This window comes from Canis aureus, chromosome 16 (genome assembly GCF_053574225.1).
Source record: "Canis aureus isolate CA01 chromosome 16, VMU_Caureus_v.1.0, whole genome shotgun sequence".
Classification (NCBI taxonomy): Eukaryota; Metazoa; Chordata; class Mammalia; order Carnivora; family Canidae; genus Canis; species Canis aureus.
In genome coordinates this window covers 63,339,974-63,359,560 of record NC_135626.1, presented here as the reverse complement: position 1 = coordinate 63,359,560, position 19,587 = coordinate 63,339,974, and the positions used below count along the sequence as shown (strand labels likewise).

General features: G+C 52.5%; 1 protein-coding gene across 3 annotated transcripts in view; it reads left to right on the top strand.

Annotated features, from left to right (window-relative positions):
* The first annotated feature begins 3,609 nt into the window (after positions 1-3,609).
* The window catches only part of CSNK1D (casein kinase 1 delta), a 34,612-nt gene continuing 18,634 nt past the window's right edge, over positions 3,610-19,587 (top strand). The window contains exons 1-2 of one of the 3 annotated variants that reach the window (XM_077854680.1): positions 3,610-3,980; positions 11,318-11,428. In XM_077854680.1, coding sequence (XP_077710806.1) covers positions 3,905-3,980; positions 11,318-11,428 — 187 coding nt within the window. In that variant the 5' untranslated portion in view covers positions 3,610-3,904. The remainder of the gene's footprint in view (positions 3,981-11,317; positions 11,429-19,587) is intronic. The other 2 variants (XM_077854681.1, XM_077854683.1) reach the window with 2 other exon arrangements.

Genomic DNA, 19,587 nt, shown 5'->3' with positions numbered 1-19,587 from the left:
CCCAGCTCTGGCCCAGGGGAGCCACAGGTCCTCAGGATTTGTGCAAAGGACTCAGTCCCCATTAATTAGTCCCAAGGTATTATTGCTGGGCTTGCCAGTGACCTGTGACCTGGGGCAGAAAAAGAACCGGCCAATCAAGACCAGCTAGTTTCCTGCTTTCAGGAAGCTGAAGAGGCACAGTAGAGAGGTCAGAGGAGCTCACGGGCAAAACATACTAGAAGCTAGAGCACCATAGCCCAGGAGGGCAGAGAACTGTGCCCTGTGGCAGAGGCGGGGAGCTGCCCGCAGCACTGAAGAGGCGCAGGCCCGGGTCAGGTACCCTTCCGAGGACACAGGCACAGGCACACACGCACACCCCTCCTACTTCCTGAGACTGGACTGTGCCGCTCTTCCCCAAAGGGTCAGACGCAGGGCCACGGTGGGAGAATGGAGACGTGCACCTGCTCCGACAAGGAATCACAAACCGTGGCAGCCTGATCCGGCCCTGGCCACGCCAGTGAATGAGAGCACAGGGCTTCGAGGCTTCGTGGGGTGCGGGGGGCAGAGCTGCCGGCTACAAGCTTCTTTTCCGGGAGATGAAAAGGTAAAGTGGATTGAGGTGATGGTTGCACACCTCCGTGAAGGCACTAAAATCCCCTGAACTGCACCCTTTAAAAGTGTGCATCAAGTGGCGTGTGAACTAAATGTCACTAAGGCTGCTCACACACGCACACGGACACACTCCAGACAGCAGGCCTGGGAAACCCCCCACTGCCCGGACCCATGGGAACTGTTTGCTTCTCTCCACTTGGCTTCTACTGGTCGGCAGCCGTCAAGCTGGACCCACTGTCCTTCAAGGCTTCCTGGCCTGCCCAAGAGGTCAAGGGAGCAAAGGGAACAGTCGTGTCAGTGCATTGAAACCTCAGTGCTGGATGGAGCGGGAATCCACCGCAGACACACTCGTGGCACCCGACAGACAGCCTAGCACTGTGCCCTATGGTAAGAGGGGGGAGCTGTAGGGGCAGGCCTGCGGGGCGGGGCCCACAGGGGGCGGGGCCTGGCCCCAAGGGTCCCCAGCACCAAGGCTTTTGGGTGAGACTTTCCTTCTACTGCAGGTTTGGATTAAAATAAAAAAGACGCTGGCCCAGTTAGGAACACACCCCCAGAGATCTGGGCGTGAGGGAGTTTTTGGGGGAGCAGATGGCACAGGCCAGGGAGGGGGGCAGGGAACCTAGCTGGGGGTGAGGCACAGGGAGGACACCCCAGCTGCAAAGGCCTGGCCTGGGAGTCATTCATGAAGCCAGGGTTTATTGAGTGCCTACTATGTGCCAGGGGCGGTTGTGGGTATGGCTCGATGTCAGTGTGAGCTGGGACACAGGTAAGGCTGTTTCCAACAGCAAGAACACATGGGCACCTGTGCCAGCCTTCTCGCCCCCTGCGTTATTCCTGGTGCTCTCACCGACGCTCCAAGGAAGGGTCTGGGGGCAGGGACTCCAGCCCTTCTCAAGGCCACACAAGTGAGGGGATCCCTGGGTGGCTCAGCAGTTTGGCGCCTGCCCTTGGCCCAGGGCGCAACCCTGGAGTCCTGGGATCGAGTCCCGCTTCGGGCTCCTGGCATGGAGCCTGCTTCTCCTTCCTCCTGTGTCTCTGCCTCTCTCTCTCTCTCTCTCTCGGTCTATCATAAATAAATAAATAAATAAATAAATAAATAAATAAAATCTTTAAAAAAAAAAAAAAAGGCCACACAAGTGAATGGCAGAGCACGTGAGCACAGAGAGGATGCTGGAGCGTGCACCAGCCAGGCCAGCGCCACTCTGACTCACCCTGGACTCTGGAGAAGCAGCTGTCGTGGCACGGCCTCGGCTACCTCCACCCTGCAAGGGGCTTTAGCAACAGGAAACTAGGGAATACATTGGGGACAGTTGTAGCCTCTGGGGCAGGCCGCCCGCAGCATGGTGCTGGGGTGAGAGGCCTCTGACCTGGGCTTAGGCCCTTGTAGATGGCTCCTCAAAGAAGGTGCGCTGCTCCTGCGCAGGCCTCTTCCGGGCACTCCCCCCATTATGGGAAGCAAAACACAAGCAAGGACTTTGGTCCTGTTGTTGGCTGATTAACCTGACCAATTCCAAGCGTAAATGGGGGATATGGGCAGAACCCTGGGACCTGGGGGAGGCCCCAAGAGTTGCAGCTTCTTTTTGAGAGAGGACACTTAGTTCCCAGGATGGGACTGCTGGCCAGTCATCAGCCCAGGGTGGCTAAGGGAGCGGCCGGAGGTCTGCACATCCAGGTCCCTTTCCCTTTCTCAGTTTGTACTCATGGCTTTTGGGGAGGGGAGCAGGACACTGTTCACCAGGGAATTCTGGCAACAGGCTGTTTTTACCAGTTTGACAATATCCCCCCACCCTCACACTGTAAGACTGAGAAACCAGGCTGACACGGCCATGGGGCATTCCCCGCCGCCCACCGCTCACCAGCGGCTGATCATGGTTTGCCTGGTAGCCTCTCCCGTGTCCAGGCACTGCTAGCAACGCTCAGGAATTGATGCCAGCCTCCCCAACCCCACCCCCAGCTATTTTTGGACAGGGGCTGCACTCCTGAGACTGAGTGTGGGAGAGGGGCAGAAGGACACTCACTGCCCACTGCGCTCCTTCCCCGCCTCCCCTGGGCCACCCGGAGAGGAGGTCCTGATGGTCCATTGGCACACAGGCTGCTCTCCTGGCCACAGCCAGCCCCGTGCACAGGCCCAGCACACAGGCCCCACGCATAGAGTAGTAGGTATTTGCCAAATGCTCCCAAGTACGCATTAACATTATGTGCTACGGTTCTCCCTTTTTACGTGGGGCGTAGGCGCCAGAAGGAATGACAAGGAAGTCATTCCTTCTCGGCTTGGATGCTTCCCTGGAGGACTCCCTTCCAGTGATCAGAATCAAGACTCCAGATCTTTGAAGCCAGGCATCATTCTGAACTTTAACATTCTTGCTTTCTTTTGCAAGAGGAACCTTCAGACTAGATACAAATTAGGTGAAAAGGTTGATTTGTTCTCCAGGAAGATGAGACTGAGAGGCAGGCCCACGGCCTCACCATTTGAATCCCTGGTAGCTGCGCCTTCTCCTTTCGGGTCTGATCTCGGGCTCTAGGTTTGAGCGCATAAGGCTTGAGGCGTGGGCGGGCAGCGGCGGGCAGTGCTGCAGCGGCGGGCCGGGCACACCTGAGTCCCCGGGGTCCTGCGGGTCCCTGGGCTGGAGGGGCAGACAGGCTCCGCCCCCGTCCCTCTTGCAAAAAGCACTGCCCTGGGGCCTGTCCCAGGTGTGTCGCGGGGAGTCGCTGGCTTCCCCGGCACCCGCGAGGACATACGAAGCCCCTGCGCCAGCACGTGCAGGCTGCACGTGGAACGGACCCCCCGCAGCCCGGGGCTGAGGCGGCTGGGCAAACCGAAAAGAGGGGACCGCCCCGGGGTCCCGGGGTTCTCGAGGACGCGGGTGCGCGCTGGCCCCGCCCCGCCCCCTGGCCCCGCCCCGCCCCCGCCCCACCGTCCGAAGCCGCGGCCCCGCCCCTCGGGGAGCGCGGCCCCGCCCCTCCGGGTTGCTAGGGGAAGTGACGTCACAGCGCGATGGCGGCGGCTCCTTCAGGCAGCTGAAGGGGGATTTAGGCCCGGAAGATCCGAGTCCATCCGCGGCGGGGAGAGGGCGAGCGGGGTCGGCGGGGGCCGGAGCAGGGGCGGCGGCGCTCGGACTGTCCCATCCGCCCCGTATTGAGGCGCTGGGAGCAGCGGGGCGGCCGGAAAGCGATGGTGAAAGCGGGGCCGTGAGGGGGGCGGAGCCGGCAGCCCGACCCGCCGTAGCGGCAGCAGCGGCGCCGCCTCCCCGAGCTCAGACCCAGGAAGCGGCTGGGAGGGCAGGAGCGAGCCGGACCCGCCGCCGCCGCCGCCATGGAGCTCAGAGTCGGGAACAGGTACCGGCTGGGCCGGAAGATCGGCAGCGGCTCCTTTGGAGACATCTATCTCGGTGAGGCGCCCCTCCCCCCCAGCCCGGGCCGCCCCCGGACCGGCGTCCGCGCCCTCCGCGCCCCCCCCGCCCCCGGGTCGGGGACCCCCGCCCAGGACCCCGGACACGCCCGGACCCCGCTGCGAGGCCCCGCGGCCCGCCTCCGCCCCGGGGACCCCCCTCGCGGGCCCGCGGCGGTGACCGGGACCCACCCCTCCGCCCCGCCCCGCCCCGCCCCCCCCAGCCCCTCCGCGGGGTCCGGCCGTGCCCCGGGGCGCCTGCCCGGACGTGCGCCCCAGGCTGCCGGGAGCGGCCCTGCGCCGCCCCAGACCCCCGCCCGCTGTCCGCGCCCGGGTGTCCCCCGCGGGCAGACAAAGGCCGCCGGGCGGGTGTGCGGCCCCCTGCGGCCCGGGCACGTGGGGGGGCCCGGGGGGGGGTCGGGGCGCCGGCCTCAGGCTTCCGCGGCCCGCGGGCCCGTGCGACGGCGCAGCCCCAGCTCGGCGGCTCCCCGGGCTCTGACGGCGCCGGGGCGGGCGCGGGGCCGCCGGGTGGGTCCCCCGCCCCGTCGAGCGGCCCCCGAAGGACATGTTGCGCATCCAAGTTGTGGACGGGGTGCCTCCGCCGGAGCCAGACTGGGATTTGGGGGAGCGCAGACGGAGTCGGCGTCGCGGTGTGGGCAAAAATTAGAGGCAAATAAAGTAGTAAAGCGCTCTCTACTCCCGAGGTGGTCCCTCTGGCCGTTACGGTTCTCCAGGTACATCTGGGGTAAAAAATAAAAAAATAAAAAAAAGAAAGAAAGAAAGAAAAAAAAATGGGATTGGAAAGTTCTGGATCGTTTCCGATTTGCAGTGCAAGGAAATGCACGTGTAACGTGAACGGTCGGCTTGAGCCTTCAAGTTGGGGATTTAAAAATAACTTTTGCTGTCGCCGGTACCCCCCTGGACCTGGGGACGCACAGCCTGGCGGGGCTGTGTGCGCAGAGGGACTGTTGCGCAAGTCTGGGGTAAACACGCTCCGATGTTGCGCAGAGCCCCTGCCCTGCTGCTTCTGTTGGGCTATGTACCTGTCAGAGGGGTCAGGAGTGGCTTCAGGGGGTCCCCACCCGGCCTCCCGTCTTGTCACCCGGAGCAGCTGCACCTCCGGGGCTGACGGCGTTAGGAGTACACATGTTTGTTCATTACCGCTTTTGGTGCCTTCTCACCCCACAGAGCAAGCCTGTCCCGGGCCCTACAGATGCCTCTGATCCTGCCTGCCCTCTGCCTTACTGTCCTGCTGAGCAAAACACACTTCACAGACGTTTCTCTCCAGTAGTTTGCTGGCTGCCTTCTGAGCAGCGTTCCTTTAGGGAAATTTGCTGGGTGAATGTAAACTGTTTGCGTTATTCCCAGAACAGTAAAATTTGGCCAAAGTTTTAATCTAGGATCTAGGAGCTGTCCTGAGAAGTCCATGCATTCGTCACCTTTACACGGGCATCAAAAAGTAGGTATTTGTTTTGGAGCTCTCTGTCCTCAGGTGCTAGCCAGCTCTGTGCTTTCTTTTTTTTTTTTTTTTTTAAATATATTTTTAATTTTTATTTATTTATGATAGTCACAGAGAGAGAGAGAGAGAGAGAGAGAGGCAGAGACACAGGCAGAGGGAGAAGCAGGCTCCATGCACCGGGAGCCCGATGTGGGATTCGATCCCGGGTCTCCAGGATCGCGCCCTGGGCCAAAGGCAGGCACCAAACCAGCTCTGTGCTTTCTGAAGCTGGTGCAGGGAGCCCCGTGTGCTTATTCACCGTGGTGCCCTCTGGACCTCCCCTTGTGTTAGGCACACCGGCGGCACCTGATGCACAGCTCAGGCTGACCTGTCCCAGAGGGGTCTCTCCTCAGTCTCACACCCTCGCTCCTAGCACCCGCACGGCCTGTTGAGGTGCACTTAGGCCACAGCTGATCTTTTCCGTCAGCATGGGCTCTGGGCCCCCACGGGGGTCCATTCAGGCTGAGTGCTGCTCCACAGAGGAGAGGTGATCTTGTTACTTGAGAGATGTGGCTGGACCGCAGGGTCTGAGGAACCCCACCAGCTGTAGGTGAGACTCAAAGATGGCTGCCCCAAAGACCACGGAACAGAATGAGTCATCCCTACCATAGTTCCTCCTCTGTAGGTAAAGGCATTAGTTAAGGAATTGCATCCTCATATCTTGAAAATGGTTAGGTTCCATGTATTCTGCTGTGATTACAATTTAAATCACTTCTGCTGCTGTCATTTTACTGTTGATCAGAACACTCGACTTCTCCAGGTAGGTTCCCTGTGTTGTGATCCTGCACTTGGGGTCTTGGATTTCTGCCTGGGACAGAAATTGTTGTGTGCTTTCAGAGGTTTGAAACTGCGAGGAGGGGAGGCCGTCTTTCAGTTTACTGAGTGCCTCATGGACCAGGAGGGCCCGGTATTGGCCTGCCTTCCCGGCCGCCTGCTGCATTGACATGGTCATGCGGCCCTGTGCCCTGCCAGTTCTTCCAGTCCATCCCACATGGCCCTTTTAAAGATGGGCTATTTCTCCAGTGCCTGGACTTCAGAAAGTACTGCACTTGGGCCACGATGGACCCCCAAATGTGCGGTCCCCATCTTCTATTTACCTCCAAGCTTGCCAGATCCCGAAGGCTGTCAGGAAGGGCAGGGTGCAAAGGCCTCAGAGTTCCTGTATTCTGTGCGATACGTGCTTATGCGAAACGTTGCCTGTACCTGCTATTTTGGCCATAAGGCAAAGCCTTCCCACCCCTGTGTCTTCATCAGCTTTAGCTTCCACGTGCTTTGGCCCCTTGCTGTTGGAGGTGATGTCTTGTGAGGCACTGGACATCAGAAGCCCTTTCATTTGCAGACAGTGTACCTCCTGTATACCTGCTAATAACATTTGAAAACAGGGAGGGAGTGTTCTTACTGTGGACCACGTGTTCCCAGTGTGACCAGTAGAGCTGAGGGAAGAAGAGGATGTGTGGAGAAGAGTGCTAGAGCCAGGCGGGTGGTGGTGCTACAGTCAGCACAGACCCTCTTCAGTTCATCCAGTGTTCCAGAGTGTCTGCAAGCCCCCGTCCTCTCTGTTGTCATCCATGTTTGTCTTGTAGAGGCTGGCTGAAGGGTCCTCGGACCCACCTACGCCCCTGTCTTTCATGATTGATGGAATGTAGGTTTTCTTCCTGTCCGTGTTGGCCTTTGGGGTCACTCCATTTATCAGAGGATGGCCTCCTCTCTGCATGTGTTACCTGGATGGACTGTGCAGCCTGCCGTCGTGACGTACATGAACATCTATAGAGAGCTAAAGTTTAGTAACCTCTTCATACTCGATATTCATGTTTTCCCCTCTCATGGACTTTCCTTTTTCTTCAGGAACACCATGCAAGGATGTCTGGCACACAGTAGGGGTTCTAGAGTGGTGGCTGGCTGGCCAGCTGGCTGGGAGAGAAGACCAGTTGCCTGCACTGTCTGAAGCTTTCCTGGTCACCTGGTTTCATTCTTTAGGGTGGTAGCTTAAGCTTTGAGTGTCCCTAATGAGAGGTTGTGATCCTGCATCAGTTGCCTAGTCAACATTTGCCCTGTTTAGAGTGACCTTTGCCTGGCTGCCCAGAGGCCTCTCCCTGTTTCTTTGATAAGACAATCCTCATTGGGAGTTGGGCCTAAGGACAGCTGTCCCAGGACAGACTCAGGCTTGGGGTTCGGTTCACTTAATTCATCATCTGATTTTGTCTGCTCAACTTGAGAGACATAATTTTGTTTTCCTAGGATCACCACTAACCTGTGTCTAACAGAATAACACCCTTGCCTAGAGAGAGGAACTCTTGTCTGACAGGGTGGGGCTGCTTAAGCTGCTGGAGGGGCTGAGGTTGTTAGTGAGATAAAACTGTTTTAAGTGTAAACGGACACTGTGGATTGACTGCCTTGTGAATCTGAAACCCAGTGCTCAGTGGGGTCTTCTAACTTCTTGTTCCCTATCTAGAAGTACTTATAGAAGTTGTGCTGAAGGAACAGGTTTTGTAATTACCAATTCTTCATAAACCATTACCTTTTTTTTTTTATTAAGATTTTATTTACTTATTCATGAGAGACAGAGAGAGGCAGAGACACAGAGGGAGAAGCAGGCTCCACGCAGGAAGCCGGACACGGAGATCCCGGGTCTCCAGGATCACACCCTGGGCTGAAGGTGGCGCTAAACTGCTGAGCCACCTGGGCTGCCCCATAAACCATTACTTTTGTAAAGTAAGATTAAATGTAGCAACATCGCTTTGCTGTCTGATCTCCTCAATGCTCTCTTGCTGCCCTGTATTGTTCCCCCCCACCCCCACTTGGACAGGTGGACAGGTGGTGGTTTGAGCACTAGACTTGGAGCAGGACTGCCAGGGAAGCATGAGGTGTGATGCCAGCTGTAGGAGGTGGGGCAGGGCTACAGGGCCCTAGACCACTGGACCTTGGTTTTGCCTGTGATGTTTGCTTCTTGTGGAATGCACAGTGCTTGAAGCTGGGCTCCTTGGTACGTCTACCCATTGGGCACAGACCTTGCTGGGAAGCAATCCAGAGTGTATGCTATTATCACATTTATTTGCAGAGCCCAAGCCCAGCTCCTCTTTGGTTCATCAGACTTGAGGCAAGCTTCACAGTTGTGATCTTAGGGGAGGCTGGCCCTCTTTGTTGGTGTGATCCTGGGGGAGGCTATCTCTGTTGCTGGTGTGATCTTGGGGGAGGCTGGCTGTGTTGCTGGTGTGATCCTAGGAGAGGCAATCTCTGTTCATTGGTGTGATCCCAAGGAAGGCTGGCTGTTTGCTGGTGTGATCTTGGGGGAGGCTGGGTCTGTTGCTGGTGTGATCCTGGGGGAGGCCAGCTGTGTTTGCTGGTGTGGTCTTCGGGGAAGCTGGCCCTATTTTCTGGTGTGCTCCTGGGGGAGGCTGGCTGTGCTTGCTGGTGTGCTCCTGGGGGAGGCTGGCTGTGTTTTTGCTGGTGTGATCTTGGGGGAGGCTGACTCTGTTGCTGGTGTGGTCCAGCAGGAAGATTGGCACCATGATAGGAGAATAGGATTCAAATTGAGTTTTAGAGTTGCTTATGGTTATTTGTCTCCCAGACTGTCCTGTCAGTATTGCTGGATTGATGGCCAGATGTTTACATTATCTGCCACAATAGGGTGGAGCTAGAATGTTCTCTGCCCTCTTGAAGGTGGTGGTCTGGTAGGTAGTCTGTTTGGTCCAGGCTGTCTTGTCATTGAAGACCCGCTTCATGGCAAGGGTGACAATGCTGACGTAGTTGGCGGAGCAAGAATGCTCTCACTAAAGGCTCCACTGCTCATGCTTTGGGGAACAGAGTTGCTGATGTAACCAGTAAGCTGAGTCATCCATTTCTCTGTGTCTCCTGGGCTGGCGGGTTCAGCTCGGAGTCCAGGTCCTCACAGGAACTCCCAGTGCATTTCTCATTTGCACAGTACATTTACGATGAAGTCATTTCTCTTGTAATTGGATAGATCATCGCAAATGCGGGTAGGAAGAACAAAATGTATTACCTGTCTTCTTTCTGAGTGCCCAGAAGAATCTCTGTGGAATGGTAAATGAGGTTCTTAAATCTAGAATGGTCACTTGCAGTGGTCAGATGCTGGTTATTACCATGGTTTTGGATTCAAGCCCACCAGAAGCCCTGTACTTCTTGGAGCCATCTGGGTAGTCTGGGGGAGACGTTGGGGGTTCTTAGGTGTTTAGTGGACACATGTACAGCAGCAGGCAGGGTTCCTGCAGGCTGCTTGTGGTTTTAATGCCTTTGTCTGGGAATCTCAAAGTGCTTTGTAACTGTTAACGCACCCTCCCTTGCAAGCGTCTTGTGAAATAGACTGCACTTCTTCCCCTGAACTTGGGGAGAGAGAAACCAGTCAGTTGAGGTTGCTTTGTCCAATGCTACGATCTCCTTGGGAAGGAAATGTCCCGGGCCTGTCGAACTGCTGGAACCAATACAGATAAACATACTGCTGAGAAGGATTAAACTGGTTTGTACAGCAGACATCCTTATCCACAGGGGACATATTTCATGACCCATAGGGGATGCCTAAAACCATGGACAATACCAAACCCTACGTATACCTTGTTTCTTCCTAGACATACTTACTCATGATAATGTTTATAGATTACGTATAGTGAGAGATTCACAACAATAGCTAATAATAAAATAGAACAATCATAGCAACATATTGTAAATAAAGTTCTGTAACTAGGGTCTCACAAAAATCCTACTGAGCTGTACTCCCCTTTCTTGTGACCCTGTGAAGTGGTGAAGTGCCGATGTGACGAGGAGCGGGAGGGAAGTGATGCGGGTGTGTGACGTGGCGTGAGGCTCCTGCTGACCTGACCAGAGGGCAGGCACAGGAGCATCTGTCTGCAGACCGAGTTTGACTGCAGATAAGGGACACCTGTACTTACAAGGCACCTGGGGGAGAGCTAGGTGTAGGTTAAGACTCTTCCCTGTTCTCTTCAGCTAAAGCTTCTTGAGGAAGGTTTCATGGGCACAGCTTTGGGTCAAATGGGAGCTCAGGAGCATTTGTGTGTGAAGCCTGGGGCAGGGCGTTGTCATATCTGCATTTCCTTAATTGAAGTAAAGCAGAGATAGAACATAGGCTGTTATCAGGAGGTATTAGCTGATGTTTTGTTAGTTTTAGCATAAAACTAACAAAAGGTATGTGACAGGTACATGTTGCATAAGTGTCATTTGGGCTCTAAAGGGGAGTCCACCCTTCTGGTCCAGTATCAGTAAGAAATGCACAGTAGTGTCCTATTCCCCAGGAAGGGAGAAGGTTGCAGAGTGTCCTTGGGGGAACCAGCTCCACTGGAGAAGTGCCTTAACTGTTCTGAGATTTATGCGGCTCAACACCCAGGGTGGGTGGACTGAAGCCGTGGGTGTTTGGTAAAAAGGAAGGCCCACACCCACCCACCCACACAGGCCTATCCAGGCAGCATGGAGAAATGGGGAGCACACACAGTCACCCTGGAACTGCTTCGCCCTGGGTAGGTGAATACAGGGGCCAACCACCAGCTGGTGGGACAGGAAAGTTCAGGGCAGAAAAGATGGGAGTCCTTGCAGAGAGAAATGCACTGCCCTGTCTCTGGGTCCCCTATTGACGTGATCAGAGTGGGACATATGGAAGTGGGTGAGGGAATACTAAATAAGACTTTTCTATACATATCAAAGACTTCCTGCTTAAAAAGTGAAAGTAATGATGGTTTTTCCACAGGGTTTGTCAACCACCGACACCCATCTCACAGGGGAAAGCGGAGCAGAAGGTCTGTGGTGTGTTATAGTATTGCGTTAGGTGGTGGACACCAGATTATTAATGTTTGTGGTTTTTCTCTTTTGCCAAGGTACGGACATTGCTGCAGGAGAAGAAGTTGCCATCAAGCTTGAATGTGTCAAAACCAAACACCCTCAGCTCCACATTGAGAGCAAAATCTACAAAATGATGCAGGGAGGAGGTATGCCCTTTACCTGTTCAAAAGAAAACCAGGGTTGTATTTGATGAGGGAGAATGGATCATGAAGCATAGCCTCTGGTTTATTTGGGAAAGGGAGGGAAACGTCCATACATGTGACTCAGTCATGTGGCTTCCTTCAGCTACCAAGAGGCCTACTGAAGGCCTCGTTCAACATAAAGCATGATTGTCTGCTTTTCCGTAGCCTCATGTTAACTAGTTGTGTCTTTGAACTCAGGGTTTGTGTGAATTGTGATTTTTCACGCACACTCCTGATTGTTAGGTATGCCACCTCGGTCACATGGTTTGCTCATAGCTTTGGTGGGGAGTCCCTTCAGACGCTCCTGAGTGAAACAGAGTTTGAACTCTGTGATCTCTGTGTCCCTTTCTAACTCAATTATTGTCCCAATTCTTCGAAACCTTCTCTTGGGCCTAAGGGTATCTGATGTCTGATCTTAACTTTTAGAATTCTCTGGACTTTAAGATAGTTCAGCTAAGGGAGCAGGCGGGGCTTTTCTTGGGTGTCTCAGAGTCCTGAAGACACCTCAGCATTAGGAAGGACATGTCCGTGCTTTGCCCCAAGAAGCTCCCCTTGGGAAGAAGGCTTTGTGTCTGAAGAATGGCTGCACTTCATCCTGTTAGGAGACCCTTCGTGGCAGAAGCTTCTGTGGTACTTTCATAGTTTGGAGTGTTCTCGGTGCCTTGCAAATGAAAGCTTGTCTTCAGAGTCTGAATTGCGTTTTTTCAGGTGAGAAGGGAGGATTAATTTCACTCTGGCATCTTTCCTCCACAAAAGTGGTTTAATCTGTGTTGCTACTAGCAACCAACATTTCTTGCCTTACACAGCAACACATGTCTCTCATACATATCAGAGCAACACAAACAGTCCTTCAGGACACTTCACAAAGGAGGTCCAGGGTGTCCCATCTCGGCTTTCTGGGGGCCTGAGGAGGCCATTGGTAAAAATGTCCTGGCCCCTGTGGGCCCCAGGGAGTGGTCAGCAGAGGACCCAGCCATTTTGTCTGCCCTCTGGTGACCCTCAGCAGAAGGCCGGCTTCTTAGGCACCAAGGACAGTCTACACAGGGATCCCTGGGTGGCGCAGCGGTTTGGCGCCTGCCTTTGGCCCGGGGCGCGATCCTGGAGACCCAGGATCGAATCCCACATCGGGCTTCCGGTGCATGGAGCCTGCTTCTCCCTCTGCCTGTGTCTCTGCCTCTCTCTCTCTCTCTGTAACTATCATAAATAAATAAAAATTAAAAAAAAAAAAAAAAAAGGGCAGTCTACACAGCTTAACAGGTGGTGATGAAAAGGAGATGACTCGGGAGGTGGCCTTCGTGGTTGGGGAGGGCCTGATGCTGGGGGTTGAATAAAGCTTCCAGTTAAAAGTTGTGTTGAGTGTTAACAAGCAGCATCTCTGAGAATTTGCAAGCTGGAGGGCCAGAGGGCAAAAGGAAAGAAGACAGTCAGCCGATACCCCAATAGGAATTGGATAAGAGAGACTGGACAGAGAAGACTTTATTCCCTTCAGGATGGGATTTCTCTGTCCCTGAACCACAATCGTCTGCGGCAGGCCTGAGGGCCCAAGCTGCAGCATTGCATCTCACTTTGAATCCTTGCGTTAAGATTTGTGCCCCTTCTCTTGGACCCTAAAAACCTAGGATCTTCTCCCTTCTTGCCATCCTCCACCTGTAGATTGAGTTTTATTCCTGTTTCAAATGTGCACTTAATGGATATTATCAAGGTGCTTTAAAAAAAAAAAAAGGTAAAGATACCAATTTTTGAAAAGAGATGATGTCCAGAAACGCAGAGTCCATGATTCTGGTAGTGTTGTGTGAATTCCTCCTAACCAAGATGAAGCCGCTGGGGCTGCAGACAGGATGCAGGGGTCCTCTTGCTGAAGGTCAGCCTTCTGCATTACATCTCATGCAAATACACACAGACCACTTGGTTGTGGTGAAGGGACGGCAAGTATCTCTGACTGTGGTTCTTAGGTGCTTTTAATGCTGCATCCTGGGCTTGCTTGCATGTGCGGATACATCATAGGAGGGAGCTGAGACTGCCGTGCACTCTGTAGCTTGCTGTGCAGGGTTGTCTAGATACTGCCTGGCCTGTGGCAGTGGTGCTGTGCCTGGCTAGAGAGAGCGGCACTTAGGCAAGCAGGCCGCCTAGGGGAGGAGTTGGTCTCCACTTACAGACACTGGCATGTCTGCTGCCACTACAGTCCTGTGCAGAAACATGTCAGCCAGCCTTGTGTCCTGACTGAGGAAATAGATACGCAGAACTTGCCCGAGGACAGAGATTTGAACCTGAGCATCGTCGTGCCCAGGCCACTGCTGCATAGCAGCTCTGCTCCTGAGGAGGCATGCAGCTGCCCTGCCTGGCAGTCAGCACCATGCCCCAGATGCTTCTACCTGCCGCAAGTTTGCTGGCAATGGTGGATTAAACGCCTGGAAAAGCAGGAATAAACCTTGCTTAGATGTGTTGGTAAATGACTTGGGGAGACATTATGTTCTTCTCAAAATGCAGTAGAGTGCCAGGTCCTGCTTAGACCAACTGCTCTTTCTCATCTGGATGTCTCCAGGGTGGCTTTGGACCATCCCTTCTTTGGTGGCCTCTCAGTAGAGAACATTTGTTCAGTCCACAGCTGCTTCTGGTCAAGGCTCAGGGCGGGTGTGGTGTGTGGGAGGGTGGAGTGGGCCATTTGTATAAAATCTGGGCTGGCAGTGAGAGTGAGCACTGAGCACGCATGGCCCTCACGGTAGAAGTGGCTGAGTCCCCCAGTTCCCTTCTCTCGTCCTGTGTCCTGGTCAGTTCCCATAGCAGAGAACATATGTAATATGTGGGAACTGATCCTAAAGTGAACACCCATTGCTCCCACCTACTTGAGAGGCAGCAGGACCCCAGCCCCACCTGGTGCTCGCGTACCAGTTCCAGTGTGCCCTGAGGGAGAAGCCATGGTCCAGAGTTTGCCCCTGGCATCCTTGCCTAAGGATTTTTGTTTCTCAGCCACCCCATAAGTAATTTGTTTTTGAAAGTGTAATGACCTTGTCTAGAAACATTTGGCAGTTTGTTTATGGTTGTTTTAGGTTTGAGTTGCCAAAAACTTTGTGAAAATTTGTATTTATTTGCATTAATGTCAAATACTGGAATTTCTCATAAGTAAAAATGGAAAGCATATGCCTGTTCCCGTCGCCTAGTTTTTCACCCCCAAGCAGAGATTTTGGTATCTTTGGACTCCCATCAAGTGTTGAGAACTACACGTAGTGACACTAGGCCACCCATTTGCTATCTGAATGGCCCGTGGGTGGGGGTAGCATGCTGGTCACTGCTGCCCTCGCCCTACCAGCCTTGCCTGCATGGGCCCAGCAGTAGTGTGCATTTCCACGTTTCTGATCGTGCTGGCACCAGAGTCCCCATCTGCGGACAGGCAGTGGGAACATGCTTGTGATAGATTTATGGCTGATTGCTTCCTGGGGCCTCAGCACTTGATATCTAGACTGCTCAGGACAAAGCAGGCTACACAGAAAGCTGAGCATCTTCTCACCAGAGAACTCTTGAGAGCAAGGGCGCTCTGCCTTTACTGCATTCTCTCTGCTCCCTGATGCTGGGTAACAAGACGTTGGGATCGACTACTAGGACAAATGGTGCCGCCACTGGAACACCTCAGCGGTGTAAACGGACTCCGTGCGTCTTTGAGTCACATCTGCCTCACATGTGCAACATATGAACGTCTTTGGTATGGTTTTCACATACCATTCAACTTTACTTTTGACCCCACATGCTCCCAAGATGTCCTGTGCCATGGCTGTTTAGTAATCTCCTGTCTCTAAGCAGTTTGCTCCTGCTTCTGGCCTCTTATTCTTGGGGACGGTGCCTCAGTAGCACCTGATCATGTTTTCTGGTGCACAGCCTGAGAGTGGAATTGTGTCTCATGGAGCAGGCAGTCCCTTGGCCTGCAGGTTATTTCCCAGCTGCCTGGCATCTGAGCTTCTGTTGAAGCCACATCCTCTTTGGTCTCGTCATCACCTTTCCTCTCTAGCATGGCACGGGGTCCCCTTTCTAGCTCCGAAGACAAAGAAGAGCATTTAAAAATAAGGGTGGGAGAGGAAGAAATAAAACTTGTTATTTGTAAAGGAATGGACCTCTGGTGGGTAGCTGGCTCTCACTACACATATCATCGGTTCACTTCATTACACCAGTACCAATCCATTACAAGATGTCTGTGTCCCCTCAGGTACCATTCCGTCTCTTCTGTATCTTCTGAGGGAAAAGGAAAGGGTTGCTGTGTGTGTGTGTGTGTGTTACACAGCAGTCGCAGATCCCACCATCACATCTGTATGCTCCAGGGATGGCGTCACTAAAACTAGGGGCTCAGTCTCCTGTAATTCAGGAGCAGGAGGAAGCTTGGGAGAAGGCAGATAGGCACAAGCTTCTCTCCTTCCCCAGAAATTCAAGATTCCACAGAAAACTTTGGTTTCCTGCATTAAACATGGAGTTACAGTCAACCATATCCTACTAAACCATCTTGTGGCCCCTTTGACATGCATGTCTTAAACCTTCAGGGATGCTCCTGAGTAACTTGGAGGTCCAGTCATCTTCCCTTCTTGGTTTCCCAGTCCCCCACCCCACACCTTTTCCCTAGGATTAGAGACTGAAAGAGGTTTGATCCCTCTAAATACAGCAACATGTTTGGCATGAATCATGACAAAGAACAGTTTTGACTCAGAAGGTTGGGGGCAGGGGATGGAACGTTTCTGGCTTCTTCAGAATTTTGTGCGAATCATTTAAGCATTGTGCAGCCAACCCAGGAATTGTAAGAGTATACGAGCTTTTGTGTGGGACAGGGTGGGTAGAGAAAGGAATAAGGTAGGAAGGAGGCAAGCTTTTAAAACAGAAGATTGGCCCAAATAGGAAATAGAATAAAGGGGCACCAAGAAGAGATGGCTCAAGACACCGCCCCCTTCAACATATACACATACATACTTAAGTTGGTGAACAATAAAACCCCAAAAGAACATGGAGAAAGACCAGCTCATTCTGTTTACACAAGCCAGGCTGCCTATTGATAACCCAGCCGGCACCTTGTGAGTCCTCCAGGCCTAACAGACACAGCAATTCAAGGGAGTGGCTAGAAACCAGAATGAGGCACGGCTGGTCCCAGTGCACTCCATCATACTCCCCACCATGGCACTAACCACTGCTGTGGCAGGGTGCTGGCCTTGGACATCGAGGTCTCTGGAAGCCCAGGTAGGAAAACCCAGCATTGTTCAAGGTTAAGGATTTGGGACATTGCTTCACTTAACCCACTGAGCCACCCAGGTGCCCCTGGGGCTTTGCTTCATACACACACACGGACCCTGATGTGCTGGTAGGCTGGACTGAGCCAGTGAAGGGAGCCCATGTCCTGAGATTGGGGGTCCAGAATAGTAGTCCATTGCTGGTGCAGACCAACATACCATAGTCGGGGCTTCTCAGCGCCTTCTGACCCCCTTGTACACCTTTCCTGTTCAGACCAGTGCCCAATCTTCTAGGAGAGAGACATCAAGTCACAGGGCAGCCCTGGTAAAATGGGGTGGTTCCTGCGCACCCCAAGTAGTTCTGCATGCTGGGGAAATGGCAGAGCAGAGTCCTGTTCCAGAGTCCTGGGCTGCTGCTGACTCCCTCCCTGAAATGGCTTTGCCCCGAGAGAGAACCCGGTACAGAAAGAGAGCATCACCCAGAAATACGGGAACGTAAAACCAGAATGCTTATTACATCAAGAGCAGTTAGAAGCCATCAAGATCTGTCATTTATACAGGGTCAGGGCAATTGGAGTCCTGAGAATGTGGGACCCCGGGCGAAGTTCTTTGGGACAGTGAGAAGTGACATAGTGCCTCTGAGAGCGATGCCTGTGAGCTTACAGCAGCGAGTCTGCAGCTGTGGCCTGGCCACACTCCTGCTCCAGAAAGCCTGCCCCACCTCCAAGAGTCCTCCCCATGCACCAAGAAGTGCCCAGAGTAGAGGATTGAGAAAGCTGTTCATGGGCGTTCCTGACAAAGATGCTGTAAATGTTTGTGTAGGTATTTGCATGGACGTTTATTTCCTCTTCTCATGGGTAAATATCTTTTCTAGGAGTGGAATGGCTGAATCAGAAGTAGGTGAATGCTTTTCCCTTTTAATAAAGTCCAGCTGCTTTCCAGGTGGCTGTCCCATTACGTTCCCGCCAGCAGTGACAGGACTTTGATGGTTGGTGTCTTTCAAACTGTCTGTGTCATCTGTTACTGAATTTACTGACATAAAGCTGTTTATAATGTTCCTCTATTTAGCCTTTTAATAGATGTAGAATCCATTCAATATTGCTAATTTGCGCCTTCTCTTATTTTTTCCTCATCAGTCTGATTAGAGGTTTATCAAAAATCTTCTCAAAAAACATGTGGTTTCAGTAATTTTTGTTTCTTTATGTTCCTTTCCCTTGATTACTCCTGTGATCATTTTCATTTCATCTGTTTACTTTGGGTTTAATTTGCTATTTTCTGAGGCATTTGGTTGCTATTGATTTTTCCCTAGGTGCCCCTAGAGCAGGTCTCATAAACCCTGATGTGTTGTGTTTTCATTTTTATTTAGTTCAAAAAACTTTCTAATTCCTCTACTGATTTCTCCCTGATAGGCGGATTATTTTAAAGTGTATTATATAGCATCCAAATATTTGGGGGTTTTCCGGAGAGCACTCTGTTATTTCTGACTGAATTCCATTGTCATCTGAGAGCATACTTGGTACAACTTGAATCCTTTTAACTCCAGGTCTGTTTAATGTCCATCGTTGGGTCTGTCTTGGTAACCGGCCCAGGTGTACTTGAGGAGAGTCCGAGGGCCTGTTAAGGACACCATCAAATTGTTTGTTTTGCCAGCTTCCTTGCAGTTTTACTTCACATGTTTTAGCTCTGCTATTAGGTGCATGAATGTATGGAGTGGTAATATTCTCCTCACAAGTAAGGCCTTTATCCTTATGAAATAACAGGCACATCCCCAGAAATGCTCTCCGTAGCCTGCTGCACCCCGTGTGAACCCAGCTCCGTGCACCCTTCTGTCTAAAGTTGGTGTCCTGGGATCCCTGGGTGGCGCAGAGGTTTGGCGCCTGCCTTTGGCCCAGGGCGCGATCCCGGAGACCCGGGATCGAATCCCACATCAGGCTCCCGGTGCATGGAGCCTGCTTCTCCCTCTGCCTGTGTCTCTGCCCCTCTCTCTCTCTCTCTCTCTCTCTCTGTGACTATCATAAATAAATAAAACAAAAAAAAAATTAAAAATAAATAAATAAATAAAAATTAAAAAAAATTGGTGTCCTCCTTAGAACCTGTTGTGTGCAGTGTTGGGAGGACTTAACGCTTGATGTGGTTCCTGACAGGCCAGGTTTGTTTTTTTGTTTTGTTTTGTTTTTTTACCATCTTACTGCTGGTTTTTGTCTCCCCTCCTCCTTTGCCTGTTTTTGGATTAATCAAGTATTTTATTTATATTTCTTTTGTTTTTTAAGATTTTATTTTTTGGGGATGCCTGGATGGCTCAGCGGTTGGGTGGGTGCCTTTGGCTCAGGGCGTGATCCTGGGATCCAGGATCTAGTCCCACATCAGGCTCCTGCGCGGAGCCTGCTTGTCCCTCTGTCTATATCTCAGCCTCTCTCTGTGTCTCTCATGAATAAATAAATAAATCTTTAAAAAAATTTTTTTTGATTGATTTGCAAGAGCACGAGCAGGGGGAGGAAGAGCAGAGGGAGAAGCAGGCTCCTCACAGGGAGCCCAATGCAGGACTTGATCCCAGGACCCAGGATCATACCCGGAGCCAAAGGCAGACATATGCTCAACCACTGAGCCACCCAGATGTCCCAAATATGCATTTCTCTTAAAGGGATTTAAGTAATTTTTAAAAATCTTAGGTGTGAGGGACACCTGGGTGGCTCAGTGGTTGAGCTCCTCCTGCCTTTGGCCCGGGGTGTGATGCTGGAGTCCCAGGATTGAGTCTCGTGGGCTCCCCACAGGGAGCCTGCTTCTCCCTCTGCCTGTGTCTCTGCCTCTCTGTGTTTCTCATGAATAAATAAATAAAATCTTTATATAAAAAAAAGATTTATAAATCTTATATGTGAACTTCTGTTGTTATTTCCAGTGCTTTCCATCCTTTTGTGTGGGCCCACA